The 23,904-nt window shown below is 44.0% G+C and overlaps 1 protein-coding gene across 1 annotated transcript; it reads right to left on the bottom strand.

The window, feature by feature from the left end:
- Positions 1-751: 751 nt before the first annotated feature.
- Positions 752-22,402, bottom strand: col1a1a (collagen, type I, alpha 1a). The gene is made up of 49 exons (XM_023416330.2): positions 22,156-22,402; positions 19,786-19,977; positions 19,439-19,461; positions 18,991-19,026; positions 17,381-17,473; positions 15,525-15,593; positions 15,378-15,422; positions 14,379-14,432; positions 14,232-14,285; positions 14,065-14,118; positions 13,908-13,961; positions 13,758-13,811; positions 13,159-13,203; positions 12,976-13,029; positions 12,793-12,837; positions 12,267-12,320; positions 11,370-11,468; positions 11,176-11,220; positions 10,870-10,968; positions 10,445-10,498; positions 10,246-10,353; positions 9,821-9,874; positions 9,575-9,673; positions 9,419-9,472; positions 9,226-9,324; positions 9,052-9,105; positions 8,899-8,952; positions 8,666-8,773; positions 8,515-8,559; positions 7,820-7,918; positions 7,600-7,707; positions 7,197-7,358; positions 7,045-7,098; positions 6,828-6,935; positions 6,676-6,729; positions 6,364-6,417; positions 6,089-6,250; positions 5,843-5,950; positions 5,377-5,484; positions 5,200-5,253; positions 4,685-4,792; positions 4,479-4,532; positions 4,279-4,386; positions 4,127-4,180; positions 3,909-4,016; positions 3,508-3,787; positions 3,162-3,352; positions 2,616-2,858; positions 752-2,480 (listed from the first exon to the last, which is right to left on the bottom strand). The coding sequence occupies exons 1-49, from the start codon at positions 22,235-22,237 to the stop codon at positions 2,334-2,336; spliced, it is 4,344 nt and encodes a 1,447-aa protein (XP_023272098.1). The 5' UTR covers positions 22,238-22,402; the 3' UTR covers positions 752-2,333.
- Between the last annotated feature and the right edge of the window lie 1,502 nt (positions 22,403-23,904).

Raw genomic sequence — 23,904 nt, 5'->3', positions numbered from 1 at the left:
GTCCACCCTGCAGCCCCTCAGTCCTGCTGTATGAGCTGTGTAGTGTGTCTGCCTTGGTAGCTGAAACACTGGATTTTTTGGATAAAGGACAATTCAGGATGCACAAATATCATCGTATTCAATGCTGGATTATCAGAGCTACATGTGTTTCCTTTGGTGGATTATGGTTGTTGAAAACCTTCATTTTCAAATTGGATTTAATGGTCCGGATGAAGCATCACCAGCTCTTTGGGATTGCCTGACAACAAGAAGAAGGAGTCTCCACCAACTCAGAGGTAGGCCACAATTTTCTGACTCAGACATGGTGACCAGTTGGATCTACTTATATTACGCGGGCAACTGGGCATTTTTAGACCACAGACAGGAACATTTTTTGACTGATCACTCTGGGAAACAATTATGTTTAAGAGGTGAAGAAAACACAGATTAAAATAAAGAATAAAAGATGTTTCTTAAAATGTTTCCCAGTCCACTGATTCAGCCCCTAAAACAAAGTTAAGAATCTGCTACTGTCCAACAGACTGTCCTCGTGTTGCATCTTTTTTCTCTTTCCACACACTTACACTCTCTGCCTCAGTTACGATGGGCACTTCTTAGGAATTACTGGAGGTTTTCTAGACATTTCTGTATATCTTGGGATTTTCCTTCCACATTCAGTCACTGTACAACTGGTTAGAAGGTATAAAGCTGCTTTAATTAATAAAATAAAAGCAGGGTGGGGGGGCGCAGTCAGTCAGGGAATTAGTCAGGATTCAACGTTAGACCACTTAACATGCTTTATTTCAGCATTCAAAATAATTAAAAACATCTCAATTTATTATACATATACAAAATAGGTACAGATCCTTGTGGTGTTTTTGTGTCTGTGTCCTTCTCTCACAAACTTTTTGCTGATGGCTCTCTTTCTGTGCTTTTTTTTTTTTTTTTTTTTTTTTTCCAAATCGATTCCAATTTTGTATTTGAGAAAAATTCACCCTTTGCACAAGAACAACAAGAAACAAACCACAACAGGTGTGTGGATGAAGAGGCTGGAGGAGAATTTTTGGATGACAGATATAAGGTGGACAGCAGGTTCAGAAAACATAAAACCATGATAGTGTGACGGAAGAGAAGAGATGCGAATCCACTTTTCACTTGAACTCAAAAACAGAGCTAGAGTTTCACTGCCAGCACGACCAAGGCTGGAAACAGAAGAAGTCTCTCTCATTCTGGACACCAAGAATAAAAGCTGTGGTATCATTTTTAGCACCAAAGGAGGCCCTGCCACGCCAGAGTGACCTTAACACTACAGAACAGTACAGTCACACTGGACATGGCAGGAAACCTCAAAGAGAGAATAGCACCTTAGGTTCTAGCTGTTTCTGCTTCTGCTAAAGTGTCAGTAAACCCCCCTAACCCACCGACCACCACAACTACTGCAGGCACTTCTAAAACACAGGGCCCTTTTTTTTCATAGCTGGAACTCCTTGCTTTCTGAGGTAGCCATAGGATTTTTTTTTCTTTCTTTCTTTCAAAAAAAGAGGTTTAAACCCATGTTTCTCTGCTGGTGGTTTTAATGTGACATTTTTTTAGAAAAAAAAATGGAGGAATAAAACAAGAAAGCGACCACAACAAACAAATCACAACAGCTACAACATCAGCAGATGAGGAGGAAGGGGTTGTCAGCCTTGTTTGGGGCAGGTGGAGGAGGAGGAGCAGGGGAGGGAGGGGGGCAGAACAACAGAGACAAACATGGCTGTCAGTTTCACCGTTTATTCATCAACACCTGAAACGTGGTACAAAGCAATTGGGTTCTGTCTGTTGGGACTGTCCTTTCATTCCTCTCACCGCAGTGGTGTATAAAAATACAAAAGTCACCTGTGTGTTTCTGTAAACTCCAGAGAGGCCTGGTTTGGCTGGATGAAGAGGGGAAGTAATTTTTTTTACACTTTACAGAAGCATATATTATTTTCTTGTTGCCAGTGAAACAAAATGTCTTCTCTACAGGATCCTTGGTGTTGGTGATGGTAAAAAAAAACAAACAAACAAACAAAAAAAAAAAAAAAAAAAAAGAGCGTCAGAAACAAAAAAGGTAGTGGTCCCAAACACGATGATGCAGACACTGCCACATCACCGCCATCTTGTTGAAGTGCAGGTTTTAGGCAAAGTGGACCATCGGAACAACGGCCAAATGGAAACTCGTAGAATCGGTAGTGAGGGGTTGGACTTTTCAGAAAAATGGCATTAGTAGAACGTTTTGGTGGGGGTTTTTTTTTTTAGAAGAGAGATGACTGCTAGAAAAAATAAAACACACTCACACACACAACAACAATTTCAAGTCCAGATTTCTCTTTTTACAAGAAACAGACGGGTCCAACTTCAAGGCCAAACTCTTGGTCTGGAGCACCAACGTCCATAGGAGCGATATCAATGATGGGCAGGCGAGATGTTTTCGATGTCTTGTAGTCGATGACTGTCTTGCCCCATGTACCGGTGTGTGACTGGAAGGAGAGAAGAAGAAAAGGGGAGTCAAAATGGGCACTACATAGAACAAGGGATATATTGACATTTTGCCTGAAATCTTCTTGTGACCTCTGACATCTAATTCCTCCTAATTCAGAATCAGGATTGCTCACCGTGCATCCATCCTCCAGGACGCTGTAGGTGAAGCGGCTGTTGCCCTCGGCTCTGATCTCGATCTCGTTGGAGCCCTGGAGGAGCAGGGCCTTCTTGAGGTTGCCAGCGGCGGCGTCCATGTAAGCGACGCTGTTCTTGCAGTGGTAGGTGACGTTCTGGGATGCCTCGGTGGACATGAGACGCAGGAAGGTCAGCTGGATGTTGACATCCTCTGGCTGAGAGCCCTCGCTGCCGTACTCGAACTGCGTCGGAAAGAGAAGGAGGGAAGGGGTTAGAGATTGGTACTGTGAGGGAAGACGAAGCAGAGGGATACGAAGGTCTTGAGGAATAGATGAGAAACAAAGAGAGGAGTAAGAATAGGTGGAATTTAGAAGGCAAGGAAGAGAGGGCAAGAAAGGATATTGCCCATGAGTAGGGTGAAGTTTGTGACTGGAACGAGATGGAGAAGGACAGGAGGAGGCGACTAAAGAGAAACCAAAGGAACCGTGGAGAGGTTGGAGCTAAGAGTAAGGAGGTGCTCAGACTGGCAAGCTGAGGGCATTTACCTGGAAGCCGTCGTTCATGGCCTCTCCGAACCAGACGTGCTTCTTCTCCTTGATGTTCTTGCTGACGTACCAGCTCTTCTTGGCAACCTCGGGCTGAGTTGGGGTTACGCAGGTCTCTCCAGTCTCCATGTTGCAGTAGACCTTGATGGCATCCTGAGTGCAGCCCTGGTCAGGGTCAATCCAGTACTCACCTGAAGAACAAGGAGTTCAGAGAGGAAAAAAAGTCAGAACTCCAGTGTGTTATTTGTCATCAAGACCACCACCTTATGCTGTCCTAAGCCTGGCATTATCCACTCCACCACCACTCTACCCTTTCAACTGTCCTTTCACTGTATCAAAGACTCACCGCTCTTCCAGTCAGGGTGGCACATCTTGAGGTCACGGCAGGTTCTGGCGGGGTTCTTGCGGGTTCCGTCGGGGCTGCGGATCTGCTCGATCTGCTGGCTGAGGCTCTTCAGGGTGGTGTCAACCTCCAGGTCGCGATCGCGGAGAACGTTAGCGTCATCAGCGCGGAACATGCGGAAGGGATCAGGGGCCTTCTCCTGTGGCTGGGCAATGAAGCCAAGGTCGAATCCGCCACCAGGGGCACCAGGTGCTCCAGGAGGACCAGGAGGTCCAGGAGGTCCCTGAGAGAGGAGAAGAGGAAGGGAAGAGCAGGAAGAGAAAGAAGTTGGTTAATTCATGACTGGTAAAGGTTTTCTGGTGGTAAACGAATTAATGGATGGATAGTTAGACAGTCAGACTTACAGCAGGTCCCATCTCTCCAGAACGTCCACGAGGTCCAGGGGGTCCAGTAGGTCCGGGCATACCGGTCATACCGTCCTTACCAGCAGAGCCAGCAGATCCAGCAGGGCCCTGCAAGAAGCATAGAGGAAAACCTTAAAGTATCTGAATGTCAACATCCAACCAAAACACCTTTAGACATGGAAAACAGCAAAGATGAAAAACATTGTGGATCAACTCACTCTAGGTCCAGCGGGTCCAGCAGCACCAGCGGGTCCTGGCTCTCCTGAGGGTCCCTATGGGTTCATAAATGAAAACAGGAGTTAGAGGTATACTGTACAGGTACGTGTTGTTTGTATGGAGTATGGGTGGGCTCGAATATTAAGTCACATACAGAAGGTCCGGGAGGTCCCTGCATGCCAGTGAATCCTCTGTGTCCCTTCATGCCTCTCTCTCCAGCCTCTCCGGTCTCTCCCTTGTCTCCACGAAGTCCATTAGCTCCCTGTTGAGATGAAGAAGGGGATGAAGAGTTTTGCTTTGCCTTCCTTCCATCTATTGTAGGGATCTATTAGTTGTGCTGATATTGCTACTTACAGCAGGGCCACGAGGTCCAGCAGGGCCAGCGGGGCCAGCAATGCCAGCAGGTCCCTGAAACATAGAAAAATCTGTTTCATGTAGAGACAGGTCACAGTGAAATGCAATATTTACTGTCACCTACTGTAAAAATCTAATACTGGTGGCTAATTTTCATCACTATGACCTGAAGTTGGACAGATAATCAGGGTGGCTTCATCACTCACAGTCTCTCCACGGTCACCACTCTTTCCAGCAGGTCCAACAGGTCCGGGGGCACCAGGGGGTCCAGGGGCACCAGGTGCTCCAGAAGGTCCGGTCTCTCCACGGTCTCCCTAAAATGCAAACACAAAATCCCCTTATTTCACCAGATGTAGTCTTTGTATTTTTTTTTTTTATACCATGGCTTGTCCAATTCTATGTCCAAGGAAGGTAAAGGTTTGCGGTCGTGAAAAATGAGAAAACCAAATATCTGTCCTTCAGGAGCTCACAGACACAGCTCAACATCAGGGTATCCAGCTGGAGCTACTGTGGTGTTAGCATATTGTTTGCTAAATGACCTAAGCTACATTGGTTGGTCTGGGTCAACTGAGCTGACTCTTCTAAAGCTCAGTTCTGTGGAAGAGACAACATTTACTGTGTCACTATAATCTAGCCATTTGGAAAATGTAGCTTAGCCAACTGATCTCTTTGACAAAAATAAGCTAGCTGTCTGATGCTTGTCAACTAGCAATGAACTCACCTTGGGTCCAGCGGCTCCATCACGACCAGCTGATCCCTCGTTTCCGGGGGTTCCCTAAAACAAAAACACAGCAGATTAACTGATTAAGAAACACCTACAGGGTTGACTTATACACACTAGCATGCAAAAGATAGTCAGGTAGCCTTGTTGTTCTAAGGTGCAATTGTTTCGTCATACCTCACGTCCAGGCTCACCGGGGGCTCCAGCCAGTCCAGGGGGTCCCATGGGTCCAGGAGGTCCACGCTCACCACCGGGTCCAGAAGGTCCTTGCTTTCCAACCTCTCCCTGTGACACGACCACAATCAGTCCAGTTATAATAATTTCGGTTGCTCTTCTAACTGTTTAAAGTCTATCTGGGTTTGCTCAGTCCTGCAGGTGCCAAGGCTAAAACACAGCATTGCATCCAGGTGTTGAGTTTTCATGGACTAAACTAGAGTTGAATAGTATTTCACATTCATTCTCAGAGGTTTTGTTTTCATCATCAGATTGTCTTGTAGAAGTGGTTTATACACTTCCATATTTCAGGATTTCTAGTTCAAAGCATACTGTTGGCTCACTAAAGACATTTAGATTTCTTTTGCTGGTTCCATCTGATCCATTGTGCAGTTTGTAGTTTTGAAGTTGAATAAAATTAGTAACTTACGGCAGGTCCAGGCAGGCCAGGGAAACCTCTCTCTCCCTTATATCCGGGCAGACCAACAATACCACGCTGTCCAGAAATACCCTGAGGTCCAGGCAGACCAGCAGCACCCTGCAGGTGGCGACAGAGAGAAAAAAAGAGAAATTGGTTAGACTTCAAGGTACAGAGTGGCAGAAATGACAGCAGCTAACGCTCCAGTCTTGCTGTTTGCCTGGTTTTGCTGAAGATTTTGCCATAAAGGTAACTTACAGGGGCACCATCACCACCGGCGCTACCCTTCTCTCCAGAAGGTCCTGGGGGTCCAGCAGCACCAATCTCACCAGGGCGACCAGCAGGTCCAGTCTCACCACGGTTTCCTTTCTGTCCCTCCTTGCCAGCGGGTCCAGGGGGTCCGGGAGGTCCAGCGTTGCCCTGTGGGGGAGGAAGAGAGGATAAAATTTGACACTGCTAAAAAACCATCCAAGACTTTGAGCTCTACCACAGCTCTGAACAGGAAGTGCTAATAACACTAGAGAAAGACTTACAGAGGGGCCGGGAGGTCCAACTCTGCCAGCAGCACCAGGGAAGCCAGTAGCACCCTAAGGAGACAAATAGAGGTCCATTAGTTGTCTGAGGCTGGAAACATGGCAACATGTAACAAACATGTATCAAATACGTACAAACAATAAATAATCAAAGATGAATCATAAACATTGAGCTGTTTACAATACAAGTAAGACATGACCTCTATACTGCTTTAGATGTTCCTGATCTAGGAATTGAAGCTGAAGTCAGGCAGTTTGGTATAAATGTAAATGTTGTAGAGAAAGACAAGGACGGAGCAGAAGAAGACTTACAGGAGGTCCAGCAGGTCCGCGGGCTCCCTTGGGGCCAGTGTTTCCAGCGGGACCCTGAAAGAACACAACATAGTGTTAGGGAACATGGGAGAAACAGTAGCAGGCAGTGCAGCTATTTATTGTAATTACTGTGAATGTATAAGTTTACAAACCTGAGGTCCAGGGGCACCAGTGGGTCCAGCAGCGCCGGGGGGACCAGCATCTCCCTTAGCACCATTGTCTCCAGCCTCTCCCTTGGCACCAGGCTGTCCATCAGCACCCTGAGTAGGAATGGTGGTTGATGGAGAGAGAGACAAATAATTTCTCAGTAAATTCTGTTAAAACTTCAGGCAAAAGATAAACCAGGACATTGATGGAGAAAATACTTACAGGAGGTCCAGCGAATCCAGCGGGTCCGGGTGGTCCAGACTCTCCACGCTCACCCTGAGGAAGAGGAGGAGCAAGAAGAGTCAACCAATGGTTTGAAGATTGAAGAATCAAGTGGCTGGAGAACTTTTTCTGCTCCCGAGACTGGTACTTACAGGGGCTCCACGAGCTCCAGAAGGTCCAACAGGTCCAGCGGCACCAGGCTCTCCCTTGTCTCCAGTGGCTCCAGCAGGTCCGGGAAGTCCAATAGGTCCAGTCAAACCACGGGGACCATCCTTACCAGGAGCTCCATCAACACCCTTAGCTCCTTGGTCACCCTAAGTTATAGGATGGTGAAGAGGGTTAGGGTATACAGGGAATGATCATACATCAGATCCCGTAATACTGGGAGCATTCTGTAGGGAGCACTACCAGATCAGTAATTTGATAGTAATCTGTTGATAATGTGATGTGGTGATACTGGGTTATGGATATAGATGGTGGTGATGGCTTTAAACTGGTCACACTCATCATAGTAGGGGGTCTGATCAAATACAAATATATACTGAAGCAACTCACTCTGTCTCCCCTCAGTCCTGGAAGACCACTAGAACCGCGCTCACCAGGCATGCCCTGCAGTCCAGGAGGACCCTGAGCACCAGGATTACCAGGGGCTCCAGCATCTCCCTGAGGAAGAAGAGGAAGAAGAAGAAAGATTAGGAGAAAGAAATCAAAATACTAGAATATTCTGCTTGATCACAGGACATCCATTCTTCTCTTTCAACATCTGCCAGTGTACCTTAGCACCATCGTTTCCAGCACCACCAGGTGATCCACGACCACCAGCAGGTCCAATAGCGCCAGGGGCACCGCGCTCACCAGGGAATCCTCTGTCACCCTGAAGGGAAGGAGACGTAGAGATTCTGGTAAGTTGAAGTTGGAGTGCAGGAGTGGTCAAACAAATGAAGAGTATCTAGATTATGTGACTGGAAGGCTTATCTAAAAGGTGAATGGTTATTCCCCAAAAGGAGGCAATAACTAATGTGAGGTGGAAAGCTTTCTGGTCTGGGTAATTAGCCATATCATCTGAACAGCTAGCCAACATCCCTTTAGCATTAGCTATTAGCTAGCAGTGAGTAGCACTAACATCAGTGTGTTTGCTAAATGAACCTCCTACCTTGTTAGCAAGCTAACAGCTCTTTGCTAACAGTGTTTTGGACTAAAAACTAGGGCAGAAGTTGAGCCAGTTTGCTGCCTTACAGTGACCTACATTTTTAACCAACTCTTTACATGTTAACTGTATCAAACACAACTGAAACAATTTATAGCAGCAATATCACACAGCTTTTTTAAGTGCTTGTAGCCTGGTTGGTAAGGATGTATTCATTATAACGTCAAGTACTACTAACATACATCGATTCTCCATTAAAGGATACTGCTGAGTAAGTGAGACTAATTGAGTTATTGTGAATATGATGATAATGAGTGACTTACTCTAGCTCCAGCAGGTCCAGGGGCTCCAGCCTCACCGGGCAGACCCTAGACACAGAGAAATAGAGGGAGAGGCAATTTAATGCTTTGATTCACTAGAAAGTATCAGTTTGATCATAGTATGTATGTAGTTCAGTCATATTTCAGTCAGTACCTGCTCTCCGGGCTTGCCAGTCTCACCAATGGCACCCTGGGGTCCTGGAAGACCCTGGAATCCAGGAGATCCGGCAGCTCCTTGCTCTCCTCTCTCACCAGCGGGGCCCTGAGGATGAGCAAAAGAGGGAGTTTCAGAGCGAACAGAAGTAATGCATTGTGTGACTATGCTTTGCTATGCTACGTGCAGAGCTAGTTTAGAAGTATTTTGTAGTGAGAGGCCATCAGACTTACAGCAGGTCCAGAGGGACCCTGAGCACCAACGTCACCGTCCTTTCCAGGGGCACCCTGTGTAGAAAGATGGCAGGCTTTTAGACACACAGTCTCAATACATGAAAATAGTAGAGTTCAGTAGATTCAAAGACTAGTATAGCATAGAGAACTTACAACGGGGCCAGTGGGTCCCATCACTCCTCTCTCGCCGGGCTTTCCACCCTCACCCTACAGACAGGAGTAGAAAAGCATCATCAACAGAGATGTGTGAACCATTTTATCAGCAGCCAAGTTCTTAGTATCCCACTGATCAAAGATACTGTGTAGCAGTTGAGACACATTACTCACAGCGGCTCCCTTGGGTCCGGGGAATCCCATGACTCCAGGCTGGCCTCTAGCTCCAACGGGGCCAGGGGGTCCGGGGCGGCCATCTTGTCCAGGGGCTCCCTGTGATGGAGGATTAATGATTAATTAATTTACATAAACTCAAAATGTAGCTGTTTTGATGAGATCAGTTTTATTATACTGAATATGAACTTACAGCAGCTCCAGTCTTGCCATCAGGTCCAGGGCTGCCAGGGCTACCAGTCATACCCTACAGGTCAGAGGTCAGAGGTTAGAGGAGAGCCTGTGCAGTGAAGGGTAAATGATGTTGTTGTTGCCAATTATGTGATAGATAGTTAGTAACGTATCTCACCTTAGCTCCAGGCAGACCAGACTCGCCAGTGCGGCCAGGCTCACCAGTGGAACCTTTAGGTCCAACAACACCAGGGGCACCACGCTCACCGGTAGCACCCTAAAATGTGCAGGAAGAGAGAGAAAGAAACAGGAGACAGGAAAGAATTGTAGAAAGGCAACGATTAGTTTAATCTAAACTGTTCTTAAGCATCTCAAAAGTGAAATTTAAAGATGTATCAAATGCGTGTGTGTATGATTTACTCACTTTGGGTCCAGCAGCACCATCAGAACCAGGGAAACCACGACCACCAGGGGCACCCTGTAAAGATAATCAAGCACATCTTGCTTAGTCCTATGAGCCAAAGCCAACACTGTTACATGTAGGCAGGGATGCCCTGAACCAACCACTGTCCTCTGGCAACCTAAACCTAACCCACCATTAAACACCATTAAATTGCCCAGAACACTTTGAGGCATCATGTATTGTGGGCCAGATGGGGGGGGGGGGGGGGGGGGGGGGGGGGGGGGGGGGTCTGCATCCCTAGTGGCAGCATGAACCACAAGTGTAAAGCTATTCATATCCTATTATATATATCCATGTTTGTTTGCAGGGTCTTACACTCCATATTACAATCAGTGTAAAAATACAGTATATAATACAATATAGTGAAAATTAGGGAAGATACATACACGCTCTCCAGGGGCGCCACGGGCTCCTGCAGTACCAGGCTCTCCTCTGGCTCCTCTCTTGCCCTCCTCACCGGAAGGTCCTGGGGGTCCTTGAACTCCTGGGGCACCCTGGATAACATACACATGGAGAGTGTGACCACATGTCTATAACTGTGAGAGAGCTATGCCTCATGCTTCATGCTGACTGTGGTGAACTTACAGCCTCTCCCTTGGCACCGGCCTCTCCCTTGGCTCCTGGGGCACCAACCTCACCCTGAGGGAAACAAACAAATAAGTAAACATAAATAAACAAAACCAAAAAAACAGCTAATGTCAGTCATCTAAAATATAGACAAACACAGGCCAAAAAACAATTAAGTGGAAAAGATTTTAAAAAAACAACAACAAAGAAACAAACAAAAACAAAAAACAACAAAAACTACACAACTAGCTGTAAACAACAAACAAATAAAGCACTGGAAGGAAGCTAATGTAGCACATTATGTTTACTTTTGATTCAGTAGCTTCACTTTTGCTTCAGTGGGTTTGGACTGAAGACTGATTTTTAATTATGTCCATCACAAGGGACAGATTTAAGAAAATACTATTTTTGTCTTCAGCTAGTTATGAAACAGCTTTACTTACAGTGTTACCCTTGGGTCCGGGGGCACCACCAGCACCCTGAGGTCCTGAGGGTCCACGGGGTCCGGGGAAACCGGGAGCTCCAGCAACTCCAGCAGCACCCTGCAGGGGACAGCACACAACAACAACACAGTCACATCTTGCTGCATTGTACTGACAGCAGTGAGTCTAAAGAGTGGCTAAGCTTACTATGAGACACCAGCCCTGGCTGCTTTGTTAGTGCCTTGCTCAGCCTTTTGAGCAAGACAGGGAGTCAAACCTTCTACCCTGACATGCTTATAAAGGAAATGTGCTTAGAGAGATACTCACAGGGGATCCCTTAGCTCCGGCGGCTCCATCAGTTCCGGGGTTTCCCTGAAAGTAGAAAGAAGCAGAAAGATTTTCAAAAACAATCCAGGGACCAAAAAGTTAGAAATAATCATAAAGGAGCAGCTGACGAATTCAATTTTTTGATGACAGTCTAGAATCATGACAATTATTCAGGAATTATTGTTAGTACTTACAGCAGGTCCGGCGGCGCCAGCAGGTCCAGGGTTTCCGGGCTCACCACGGGCTCCAGCGGGGCCCTCACCTCCACGAGCACCCTGAGCTCCGGCGTCACCCTGGGTAGAGGGGAAACAAAGAACACGACTTATTAATTATGTCCAAACCAAAAGTGAAGCTATGATCCAACATGGTCAAAGACAAAAATAAAAAAGGCTAAAGGAAAGAAATTATGAAAATGGGAGAACAGAGGATTTCATTTACACTGCGTTCAAGTTAAAAAATGTTTAAAAAGTCTCCCAGACTGAATCTCAGCCAAAAAAGAACCAAAAGTAGAGCTGTGACCCAATTCAAATATTATATAGTATCACTAAATACTGATCCTCTAAATATACTGTTACCAAAGTGTGTTTACAAGTAATTCATATATTTAAACATCCTTCATTAATAGGAAATGATGCAAAATCATTTCAGAAATATAATGCTAATTACTACTTTTTCCAGTCATGAGCAACTTCTTCATTTCCATTGCTGCATTGCATTGTGGGAAAATAGAGTCTGTCAACAGCACACTCAAATAATAAAGCAAATCTAGTATCCACACTGACACACTACATACCCTTATACCTGCTTACAGGTAGCATGTAGTATGAAGATGGGATATAGCAAAGAGTTATGACCTTGTATGATACCCATTCCATATCAAATTAAAAGTCAACTAGCTACACACATTAAGGGAAATTCTTGAAAGCGCTGCAAAGTCAGGTCAGTGACTTTCTAATGACCCTTACAACCTCTCTTGAGAAGAGAAGAGAAGAGAAGAGAAGAGAAGAGGTAATTGTTTGAAGATGTTGAAGATGAAGGACATGGAGGATGTTAAAGATTATTGGCATAGATCATTTAGGGCTTAGTTGTACCTTGGCTCCAGGGCCACCAGGGAATCCAGGGGGTCCAGCAGGGCCAGTGGGACCCTAAGAAGAAATAACAAAACAAAGAGATTCAGAGAAACATCACAATTTCATCCGGCCATTGCTACCATAGATAATACAGCAAAATTATCCTGATCTGCTTGATTTATTTAACAGAGCAAAATCCAAACTTTTAATGGCTGCATATTACAAACACTAGAATTTACACCTTTACAGAAATTAGTTTAGGAAATTTAGGAATTTAGGAAATTACTAAAAATAAGTCAAAATGTGTTTTAATTTTTGTGTTTTAATTGGTACATGTACATATGCCCTGTTTTCACTTGGAAAAGTAGCCAAGAATTGGCAAAGAGTTTTTGGACTGCAATAGTCCCTGGAAGTTGTAGGCTACATTAAAAATGCTGAGAAAAGTATAGAGTTTCAGGTTCCTGGATGTTCACACTAAAAACTAGAGATTCATCGACTGTTCTGAAGGTCTGGGGAGAACTGAAGCTTTAGAGAAAGACACACTTACGGGAGGTCCGGCAGCACCAGCAGCACCATCGTTACCACGAGCTCCCTGCAGCAAAGAGACAAACATGATTGGTTGACATCTTCATTTAACAACTGATCGAGTGATTAGAGAAGTCGGATGTGTGTGTGTGTGTGTGTGTGTGTGTGTGTGTGTGTGTGTGTGTGTGTGTGTGTCTCGACTCACAGCAGCTCCATTAGCACCAGTGCGGCCTCTCTCACCAGGCAGACCACGAGGTCCCTGAGATAGAGAGAGAAGAGAGAGACAGGGTCAGGCTCAAGCTATTCTCTTTAAATTGGAATCAATTGGAAGGGAGCAGAAAGCCAAGATGGCAACAACAAGAGGACATGGGATGTTTGTTTTACTCACCATAGCACCAGGGGTTCCATTCTCACCAGAAGCTCCAGCCTCTCCCTAAAAACAGAAACACACAGGCAGGTGAGGTAGTGAGAATGATACTAACTGTAGCATCATTTGTCAATATCAATTGCTGCACGCTAATAACTAGACAATGAGGCTGCTACGAGCTAATAACTAGCCAATATGGCTGCCAGAAGCTAATAACTAGCCAATATGGCTTCTACAAGCTAATAACTAGCCAGTATGGCTGATACAAGCTAATAACTAGCCAATATGGCTGCTAATATTTCTACTTGTAAAGCTACTGTGACCATAACAACCTAAAGGCCAATTTTATAGATAGAGTTCTAGTCCTGCCACCACTATCACCATTGCTGTTAGTGCCACTGTTACAACTACTATTTGCCACTTGCTGCTAGTATTACAAGTGCTGCTATCATTATTAACACTGCTAATTGTGCTATTAGTGCTTCTATTACTGCTACTATTACAGCTACTCCTGCTACTTCTATTGTAGTGCTACTGAACTAGCCTTCTGCTGGGTGTTTGACATTTTTCTACAAAGAGACATCGTGTGGGGGCGCAAGTAAACAAAGAGGGACAGTCACCTTGGGTCCAGCAGGGCCACCGTCTCCCTTAGCTCCATCCAGACCGCTGAATCCCTAAAGAGAAAGAGAGACATACAATGAGTTCACACAGGTCCACAGTCAGGAGATGTTATAGTGCTGATTTATAGTTTGTTCATAGTGTTGACTCACTCTGTGTCCCTTGATTCCGGGGAGTCCAGGGGTTCCGGGGAAACCACGAGCTCCCTGAGAGAAAGATAAGCGAGGGGGACAATTTAATATCACAGCTCTATTTTTTGTTTTTGCTTTAGATCACTAAGAATCATGTTGCCAATGAAAACTAACTTACCTGTGGGCCGGAAGGTCCACGCTCACCACCACGACCGGGTTTGCCAGACTCACCCTGAGAGAGAGAGAGGCAGAGAAAAGGGGATGAACAGAGGGGTAATGTCATCCTGTAATCTTAACTGAGAGCTGCACAGCTTGTGAATGGTGAAACAGATACAGTGAACTTACATCCTCTCCGTTCTTTCCAGGGGGGCCTGCGGCTCCACGGGGACCCATGGGACCCTGTAGAGAAAGACACACACATTGAGTCAATCGCTATGGACTAGCAAGGCGCAGCATTAAGTGTGTATTCGTTTCCGTGTTCTTAATACTCACAGCAGCTCCAGCCTCACCAGGCTCACCAGGGGGGCCAGTGAATCCCTGAGGTCCCTGTAGGGGGAGACAGAAACACCATCACTATGACAGTCACACCTCTATTGTATGAAGATGTTGTTCTCCTGGTGTTGTGAAAATATGCATATGCTGTGTCTGTCAGAGGGGTATCTTTGCATCATGGCTACTGTCAGCTGACTCAGGCAGTAGTTATGAGAACAACTGAATACTATTTCTCTCTTTGCATGGCAGGACTCACATTCAGTCACTTGTCATGGAAAGCATTTGTGTATTTGCCCTGACTCGCTTCAACTGCATTCACAAATCTCTAGCTCTATCACGCTGCACAGTGTCTCAGTCCAGATCTGCTCCAGTCTGAAGACGTTTCTTGGATTTTATTGGTCACTATGCTGAATTTTTAGAATCTAAAAGCTCCCATCAGCATAAATGTTTATAAGATCCTTCCTGCTGCTGATAATTCATATTATGGTATTATGGTCACTGGTATTTTGTTATTTTTCTTATCATTGTTCAATCCTCCATATAAGTCTGACCACTGGACCATTTATGTTTATTCACCCCAAACAGCCAGACATTAGCTTAACTAGCTAGCAACAAACGCACCCACTGTGTCTATGGGAGCAGATTCATGTAGCCTCAGGATATGTGCAAATCTCTCACTCAAGTTGAAACATCTTCAGCTCATGGGAACGCATCTTTGCATCAATTCGTGCCACCCCAGACAAATGAACACGCAGTAAGAGGCAGGTTGTTTATCTAAACAGTGTTTCTTCATATTCCTTTTGACAAAAATGTACTTTTCTCATCAGACTCAGCTAAAATATTAAGGAGCATGAGCGAGTTTGGCGGGTAGTGATGTCATCATGATTTCATGATGATTCATGAGATACACATACTGCCGCTGCTCTCTCCTCCTCTACCCTCACAGCTTTTAGATTTGAATAATTTTGAGTTGAGGAAGGAAGAAGTCGTGTTACTTACGCTAGATCCGGGAGCTCCAGGGGGTCCACGGGGTCCCATTGGGCCCTGTCAATCAAACAGAGTCAGGTCAGACACCGCACCATCATGATTCACAGGGAGCTGATACAGTGTGTGTGTGTGTGTATGTATGCGTGTATATGTGTGTACCATGGGTCCGGGCACAGGCATGGCAGGTGATTTCTCATCATAGCCACCAGACATCTGAGGGGAGAAGTTCTGGAAAAAAACAGAGGTGGACATGTTAGTCACAGAGAAATATCATTTCACTCTGAAACATTAATATTCAAATCCATCAGTCATATGACATATTGTATGGAAATGTTAATTCCCTGCGCTACGTTTAAGTTTAAACTTTCCTTGACATAAATAAAATGCCTTCTGTGTTCTTTTGTCCCAGAGTATTAGATGCCAGTTATATATGAAATACAATTTTATGACAAGATCAAGACCCATCTATATTCAATCTTTAATTTGTCCATGACCTACTATGAACTCAGGGGCAAAAAATCCATCCAATAGATTTTGAGGAAGTCCAGGCAAAACAGCCTGAATTATGTCTCAATCAAACTAGGATTTATGCAGAAGAAACCTCAAGCAACGCAGGTCAGATCCAGTATCATAGTTTAGTTTGATCTGCTCCAGTTGCTTTGTAACAGCTCTAAGTGTCCAACTCTGTCTCCTGTTTCCTGCTGTGCTCTATCACATCCCATAATTTTGTCATGTTTCTGAAATAACCAGTTTCATCAGGTTTGTGGTCAGTGATAATTCAGTTTATGGTTCCCTTCACTTCTCTGTCAGCCAGAATCATTCCCTGACCTTTGACCGCACTGTGGCTATGTAAGTTTGGGTGAGCTCAGTCTCCTCTCTTTGGATGCTACTGATGTTATCTGACCAGAAAAGCCACACACACATGCACACTGCAGCAGAAGAACATGCTGTCTGAGGTGGGGTGAATCCAGTCTAGTCTAGTCTCAGTCTGTCATTAACATGTTGTGGTCTGTTAGTCAATTCTACACAAACATGCTACCATCAACTCATGTAGGAATATTACTTAAGTATGCTAATGGAAGTCAATGCTAAACCTAAGCCTGCTAAAATAGAGCATTTAGCTAGTGGCAAAGCTCTACATAAGGATCGTATATTAGACTGGGATTGTATGTCGTGTTAGTTTAGCCTAGGCAATTAACATGTGGGTCAATGATTAATTCTACATAAGAATGAAAAATTAGCCTAGGAATGTTAGTTCAGTATGCTAAACTAGAAGGAGAGTCAGTGTATGCTAACTTGGAAGTCAAGGATAAACTGCATACTAGATTAGATTGTGAGACTCTGGTAATTCTAGTTTAGCATAATAATATGAGGCCTGTGGGTATGAAATTCTTCCCATGGTAAATTCAGTCATTGTACTATAAACAAATCAATTAATGGATCAAACAAGCATCAAAGTATCTCTGCTACTCTTCCCTGAGCATCCTGGGCATCTTTCCAATGACACTGATGAACTGACCTACTGACCCCAAGTCATAGTCAGTCATTTTAATCAAAAACTGGATTATGTGATGGATCAGATCTCCCTGTCCTGTCTGCATTCACACCCAGCATGCTCTGACTGGTTTATACTGGACCTTTTTTATGCCATTCACAAAATAACAGAACAAAGAGAAGCACTAAGGTGCTGTTCATTTGAGAATACAATCTGACAAACCACTAGGAAACACAAGGGATTTGGGGTAGTGGGATATGAGAACTGGGAAGCCATTAAGCACAAAACTGAGTTGACTGTTGCCCTTGTTGTTAAGTGTCCTTAAATTGTCTGACCACCTCACAAGAAGAAGTTGTATTTGTTGGCATTAGCAGGTCAACACAATATCACAGCTTTGTCCAATCAATGAGCTACACAATGAGTTATGCGACTTTTGTCTATTTGGACTTAAACCAGTCAAAATAGAAAAATAATAAAGAAAAAAAACAAGCAAACAAGAAATAAAGGCCTGAAAACTTACTCCACCGAGGCCGGGAGGTCCAGGGGGGCCGGGAGGTCCAGGCAGACCGGGCTGGCCAGGGATACCATCGTTACCAGGGGGACCAGGAAGACCCTGCAGGTTGGGAACAAGAGAGAGAAACAGAGGGGGTCAGGCTTGAGAGTCAGAATAAAAGGGCCACCTGGATGCAGGACTGTGGTGCAAACACACCTGTATGCAAAAAGAGGAAAGCACAACATCTACTATTTGATTTGTTTTACCACAAATCACATGGCAGCCTACACTCTTGTGACATCATCACAACAGATCTGTGTATTTGACATTCAGCTTCCTGTGTGTTTTCCTGACAGGCTTACTATGGTGTTGAAGGCAGCATTAAACCTGGAGGAGATGCAGTTTACTTCCCTACAAGATTGACCATGTGACCAACCAGGAAGTACTGGTAGTAGTCATGTGACATCAGGATGCAGCAAGTGGGTAAGTCAAAAAAAAGTCAAAAAGTATTTGTTCATTACATTACATCACCATCACAAACAGAAAATAAATGATGGTAATAAATTCTATATTAAAAATAACACCAGGAATACACAATACAAATCATTACTGACAACTCCCAATAATAAATTATCAAAACCTTCAGAAAATAGCCAGAGTCTTTTAGAATTTCAGATCCAACTTCTCAGCTCAACAAAGATATCTCTGCATCTCAATCAAATCCAATTATGACAAATCTGATTAAATGATCAAATCAAAAATCTAATTTAACCTGAGATTCCAGTTATTTAGGTAGAAGTGGCATCAGCACTGCAAAAGCAAATCTACACCTTGAAGAGGGCAAAAATAAAAAAGAGTATGAGTATCAGTACTGTTTGTTTTGCTTGTGAGAATTATGCTTTAATACTTCATAGTTAAATTGAACAGTTTATGTGCTGATATTTACTTTACCCAGAATCTTGAGTTTGATCTTTTGATCTTGATTTATCTCCATTTAAGTGTCTAACTTTCCTTCAAGCAAAACGTCACCTCCCTGTCCCGCTCCAAACAACTTCCCCCTCAGTCTGCATGTTTCAACTTGAAGCCCTGACATGTTTTCACTCACTGATGAGTTCACTGCTCCCAGCAAATGACAAACTCTGTTAAAGCAATCTGCCTGCATGGAGTATTGGTGTGTGGAGTATTACACTCCAGTGCAGTTTGTCCAGTTTATACAACTATATAGGAACTTAACTTTTGTATTTCTATTTTCTGGGGCTTTTCTCTCTTTACATTTATCTGATGGCTGCAAAAATCTATCTTTAAATATGATGCAGTGGTAGAAGACAAATTGCCAGTAAGCAGTTTGACTTGATGTCATTTGGACCAGATTATTTTTCATACTTCACTGTGTTTTACCTCTAACACTTCTTTACTTTGATCTCATTAAGCTTTTCAGTGCTGGACTGGGCTAAATGATCTCAGTCTTGTTTTCGTATCTCTCAAAAACAATGTAAACAACATTAAAGTTTTGCCAGTTTAGCTGCTTCCTCTCTGACATGAACACACACAATCCTTAAATGGACCAAGTGACCCACAGGTGACCAGAAACCAAAGACCCTGAACTGAATCATGGGAGAAAAAGAGTGAGAACTTACTCTGTCTCCCTTGGGTCCACGCTCTCCCTTGGGTCCCTGTGGGTAAAAAAGGAAGAAAAGTGTGTCAGTGGCTGATGAAACTAAATCATATCAATATGCCAGAATATGATGTATCTGATCTAATCAATAAAGTGATCCACTGTTGATCTGGATCAATCAACCAACTCTATCTGCTTTTTTAGACCAATAAACAACTATTATAGAGTTAGTTAAAGATGCATCATCTTATAGGCCTAACTGATCATCATATGTCATAATCCACCAATCAATGATCAGTATGATCAATATTACAATCCATAGTTAAATCACACTAAGTATTTTTGTTTTACTCAACTACATATATATAACTATATAACTAATTTTAAATACAGTGACTCTGAAGATTGCTACAAACTATTTTGACCAGTCATTTTAATGATTAATGATCAATTAAATAATCAATATTTACCTCAACTTGACCCTCCTGGAAGCCTGTAGACAGAGAGAGGAGACATGTTCAGAGATGTATGTTAGATCATGAGAGAAAAATATAAATATAGTATAATAGTAATAATGAAGTAATAATAAAGCATATAGAGCTTTAAATCCTTAAGAGGGATTAAAGACATAATTCATTTATTGATTAATTTAGTGGTGGATGAGGGACAATTGTATCTGATGCTGGAGGGAAAAGGTGTGCGTGTGTGTGTGTGTGTGTGTGTGTGTGTGTGTGTGTGTGTGTGTCCAGTCATAGTGGAGTGACCTATAGGAAAAGGTATAAAAATCCAAGTAAATAAATAAAGGCAGGTGTAATACCGTCGTCGGGGCAGATGGGGCAGCACTCGTCATGGGGGATGACGGGGTTGGGGCAGTCTGTTGTGTCCTCGCAGATGACCTCATCGCACATCACCGTGCCGCTGTCGCACACACAGATCTGACATGGCTCCGGCTTCCACACATCCCGGTCCGCAAACACCTGGCCGTCAAGGGTGCAACTTCCGCCTGTGCCTGAGGGGGCGACAGAGAGATACACACAGGGAGAGAGAGAGAGGCAGGTGAGATACCTGAACACACACACGTGCACAGAAATGCAAGGGTCTAGATATGATATGACATAACATAACACTTTTAAATAACACAATTAAATGTTGAAAAAGGTTAAAAAAGACGTAAAAAGTGAAAACAAAAAAAAGAGAAAGTAATACATTAAAATTAAAAAATAAAATAAAATAAAATGCACATATTAGCGTTAAACTACCCCATCATTTAAGTGTTCAGTTCACATTTTATTATATATTTCATTTTAGATGTATTTTAACGAATTGGATTATTTCCTGAAATAAATACTCATACTGCACAACCTAAAAATGAAAATAAGATATTATTTCGTTACTATATGAATAATAAAATCTATAGAGGCCTGTACAGCACTTTTAGTTTGAAAGGAAAGTTTTAAAATGTTTCACGTCGAAAACATAACAATAAAAAGAAGTGATATGTTGACATAAAAACTATGACCCCAAACAGGAAATTCCTAAGGCAGAAACAAAAGAAAGTCAAGCTGGAGAAGTGACTGCTGGAAAGGTTTGGGCATGACCTGAGCCTGAGAATCGGACCAGAAAGAGGACATGCTGAGGTGACAGAGAGGCCACCGACGTGCTGTGTCTGAATGCATATCACATCGTCACTACGCACAGCCAGACGCTGGTGACTTAATTTCCCTTTAACAGCAGTAAAAACTGATCGCTCCTCTACTTTAACAGCGAGTCACATTTTCCGACCTGAGCTCCATCACTGCTGCTGCTGCTGCGTGTTCCTCAGCCCAAGCTGGGCCTCCTTCTAGGGCTTATAAATCTCCCAGCATGCCAAAGTGCTGAGCTCAGAGGGAAAAGCAGCAGCAGCGCCGCAGACTGTCGGCTTGGCAGCTGCTGGTGGAAACAGTCCGCATGTGTTTGCAATTAAAGGTAACAAAAAAAAAAAAAAGGAAAAAAAAAAAAGTGGAAAGAAGAAGAAGAGGAGGAGGAGGAGGAGGAGGGAGAGGAGGGAGAAAGAGAAGGAGGCGCGGGGGACGTGGCGGCCAGATGTGTCTGCAGATGGTGAGAGAAGCCTCTAGGTGGCGCTGCCACACAGTTCAGAGGGTCAAAGCACATCTGCTTCAGATAGACAGGCAAGCGGGCAGACAGCTGGGTCCTTTCCAGAGGAGAGGAACATCTGGAAAAATAGAGTTTCTGCTCCTTGGTTCTTGTTTCCAGAACGGAGCCTGTGAGACTGACTGTCTTTGTCTTCTAACAGGAGCAAAATGTGTCTTTGCTCCTCTGAATGGTGTGTGACTTCTTTATAATCTATTTTTTATATAGATCTGAGCTTTTCCAAACTCTGCTGCAGAGCAGAAAGTGGGAGCTATTGGTCAGATGTCTCCAGCAGACAAGACTACGCCTGCTCACCTTCTCCTGTCTCTCTCTCTCTCTCTCTGTGACTCTCCCTCACTCACCTGGCCAACTCACCACTTGGCCTCAGGCAGTGAATTACTCTGCCACATCAATCTGGCCTGTAAGAAGCTTTCCCCTATCTGGAAGTAGACTAATACTGATGTGCACAAAGGCCAGTATTTGCAGTCTTACTATCCAAAAGAAAAACTGCTGAATTCACCAGCGTTTTAGTTTTGAGATTAACTTTTGGGAGGGGTGGGGTACAGGCAAGCCTAGTTAAGGGTGTTACACTGATAAAATGCCATTGACTGACACAAAAAAGCTTTTTTTTTCTCCAGCATTCTCAACTTCAATTTTCTTTTTGTTAGTGTCCATTAGAAACCCTTGCCTGGAGGAGAGCCTGGAAAACTTGCAGCAACTCGCTCTGCATGCATGTGGGGGAGGTGGGGGGGTAGAGAGACATAGACAAACACAAGGAGAGGGGGAGAGAGAGAGGCCTTCTCGAGATGCCCAATGCATTACGCACACACTGTCCTGTCTAAACGACTATCAATCTATCTATCTATCTATCTATCTATCTGGAGAAAAAGGTGCAGCAAACATCAATGTTCTTATTTCTAGTTCAAACTTTTTCTTCTCTTCTCTGTCTAGATCTCAGCAGCCGTCCACCCATGTAGAGAAAATCCGCTTTCAAAAACCAGAACAAAAAAAAAAAAAAAAAAAGGTTGAGAAGCTCCAGTAAAGTGATGAAACTTACGGTCGTCCTCGCCCTGCGCTCTGACCAGAAGCACTGCTGCGCTGAGCAGCAGCGCCAGCCGCAAATCCACAAAGCTGAACATGTCTAGATGCCACTAGACATGTAGACTCTTTGAGGCAAGAGAGGAAAAAAGTTGGGGGTGTTTTCTCTTTCTGCTACACTCCACTCATACACGGGTGTTTGGGGCAGGGTCCGCTCGTCTGTTCACAGTCCTCCTGACCCCAGCAGAAAACTCCCTACTGCCTACACTCACTTTCCACCAGGGTTTTTATATGGGAGCCTGAAGAACTGGGAGGTGCTGGGGACTGGACCGACTGGGGACGCACCCTCATTATCCTGCTGCTGCCGCTCACGTTTAGGGAAGACAAGAATGGACCCCTCCTTCAAAGAGAAAAAAAAAAACAGAAGAAAAGAGAAGAAGGAGGAAAAAAAGCAGGTCCCTCCTTCCATAATTCCAAGAGTTTCAGTTTGGATCAGAGAGAGAAGTGGGGGCTGAGCAGGAGGAAACCTGATCCTGAAGAGCATCAGAGGGTCGGAGGAGGATCTCCTCCTCCAGTAGTACATGGGTTTGATCCAGATTTTATTTCTGTTTCTGGTCTACTTCCTGGTTCACTTTGATTTCAGACTGCCTCTGGTAGTCCAGCTTCAGTTTTAGATTTGGTTCAGGTCTTGTCCACAAGCTAATGGCTCAGAACATATAGTTTTAGTCTTTACTTCAAGTTAAGTTCTTGAACTTTTCAGATGGGTTTCTGTGTGCAGATGTCTCACTGTTGTTTTAGTTTTCCAACTTGTTTGTATGGTATCAGTTGTCCGAGTGTTAACATGTGCTGAACATGGCTGCAGGCTTAGAAGTGTTTGGTTTAGTTTGTAGGTTTAGCTCAGCTTGTGTTTTTGTTAATGTTTCTAGCTGGGCTCTGATCAGGGTGGAGGGTTCATGTCAGGTTTGGGAAATCTCATTATTTGCATTGTTTGCATGACTTTAAATGAATGTGTTTGATGTTTAGTATTGTCATCGTGTTGCAACCTCTTACACCAAAACAGTTTGAGGACTTTAGTTGGACAGAAACACATTTATTGGTCTCAAAACAATCATGAGTTTTATATATTGTTGCTGTTGTTGTTACTTAAGCTAAACAAAGAATTTACAACAACTCTAGTTTGACCGTTGTCACAAAGCTGGATAAAAGTTGATGCTTTGGTGTTACTGTTAGTTCAATGTAACCTGGTGCATGGAGTTTGAAGGACGTCGGTACTTACCTGACAAGAAAGGACAAGTGGCATTATGGAGATTGACCCATGCTAGGGACTGGAAGTTGAGATATCTCACATCACAGACCTCTTACCACCAAAAGGCTCCCAGCGCCTGCTAAACATTGTGTGCGGGGATTTTCTTTTTGTCACTGATTCAGACACAACTCAGATGTTTATCAGTGAGTCACCAAGAGTGAGTGTCTGCTACTCTTATGTTTGGTTGTGCTGTTGAGTTCTCCTGATTCAGGTCTCAGATCCAGACTAGCTTGGACAGACCAGACACAGTGTGTTCAATTGGGATATGAGCTACATCAATTGATCATGTGACCGGACCCACTGAGACCGTACTGCTGATTTTCACAGGACTGAGTGGAGTGTAAAGATTGAGATGCTGCTGCAGATGAGGAGCGTTCTCCCTGAAAGAGTACTCCACAATTCAGCATCACACTTCTGCTACATTGTCAGACTAATGATGAACAAAAATTAATCACAACGGAT

Source organism: Seriola lalandi, unplaced genomic scaffold, assembly GCF_002814215.2.
Source record: "Seriola lalandi dorsalis isolate HSWRI2012SDOR001 ecotype SW California unplaced genomic scaffold, Sedor1 jcf7180002054563, whole genome shotgun sequence".
In the NCBI taxonomy this organism is placed as follows: Eukaryota; Metazoa; Chordata; class Actinopteri; order Carangiformes; family Carangidae; genus Seriola; species Seriola lalandi.
Note: the sequence above shows the minus strand (reverse complement) of the source record. Positions and strands in the feature narration are given on the sequence as shown.

What these genes read in the sequence shown, in the direction of transcription:
- col1a1a (XM_023416330.2), bottom strand. Translation starts at nt 22,237, where the DNA reads ATGTTCAGCTTTGTGGATTTGCGGCTGGCGCTGCTGCTCAGCGCAGCA. An exon ending in TCCAGGAGGGTCAAGTTGAG is followed by an intron (nt 19,027 to 19,438) that starts GTAAATATTGAT and finishes TTTTACCCACAG; the next exon opens with GGACCCAAGGGAGAGCGTGG. An exon ending in CCATGAACGACGGCTTCCAG is followed by an intron (nt 2,859 to 3,161) that starts GTAAATGCCCTC and finishes TTTCCGACGCAG; the next exon opens with TTCGAGTACGGCAGCGAGGG.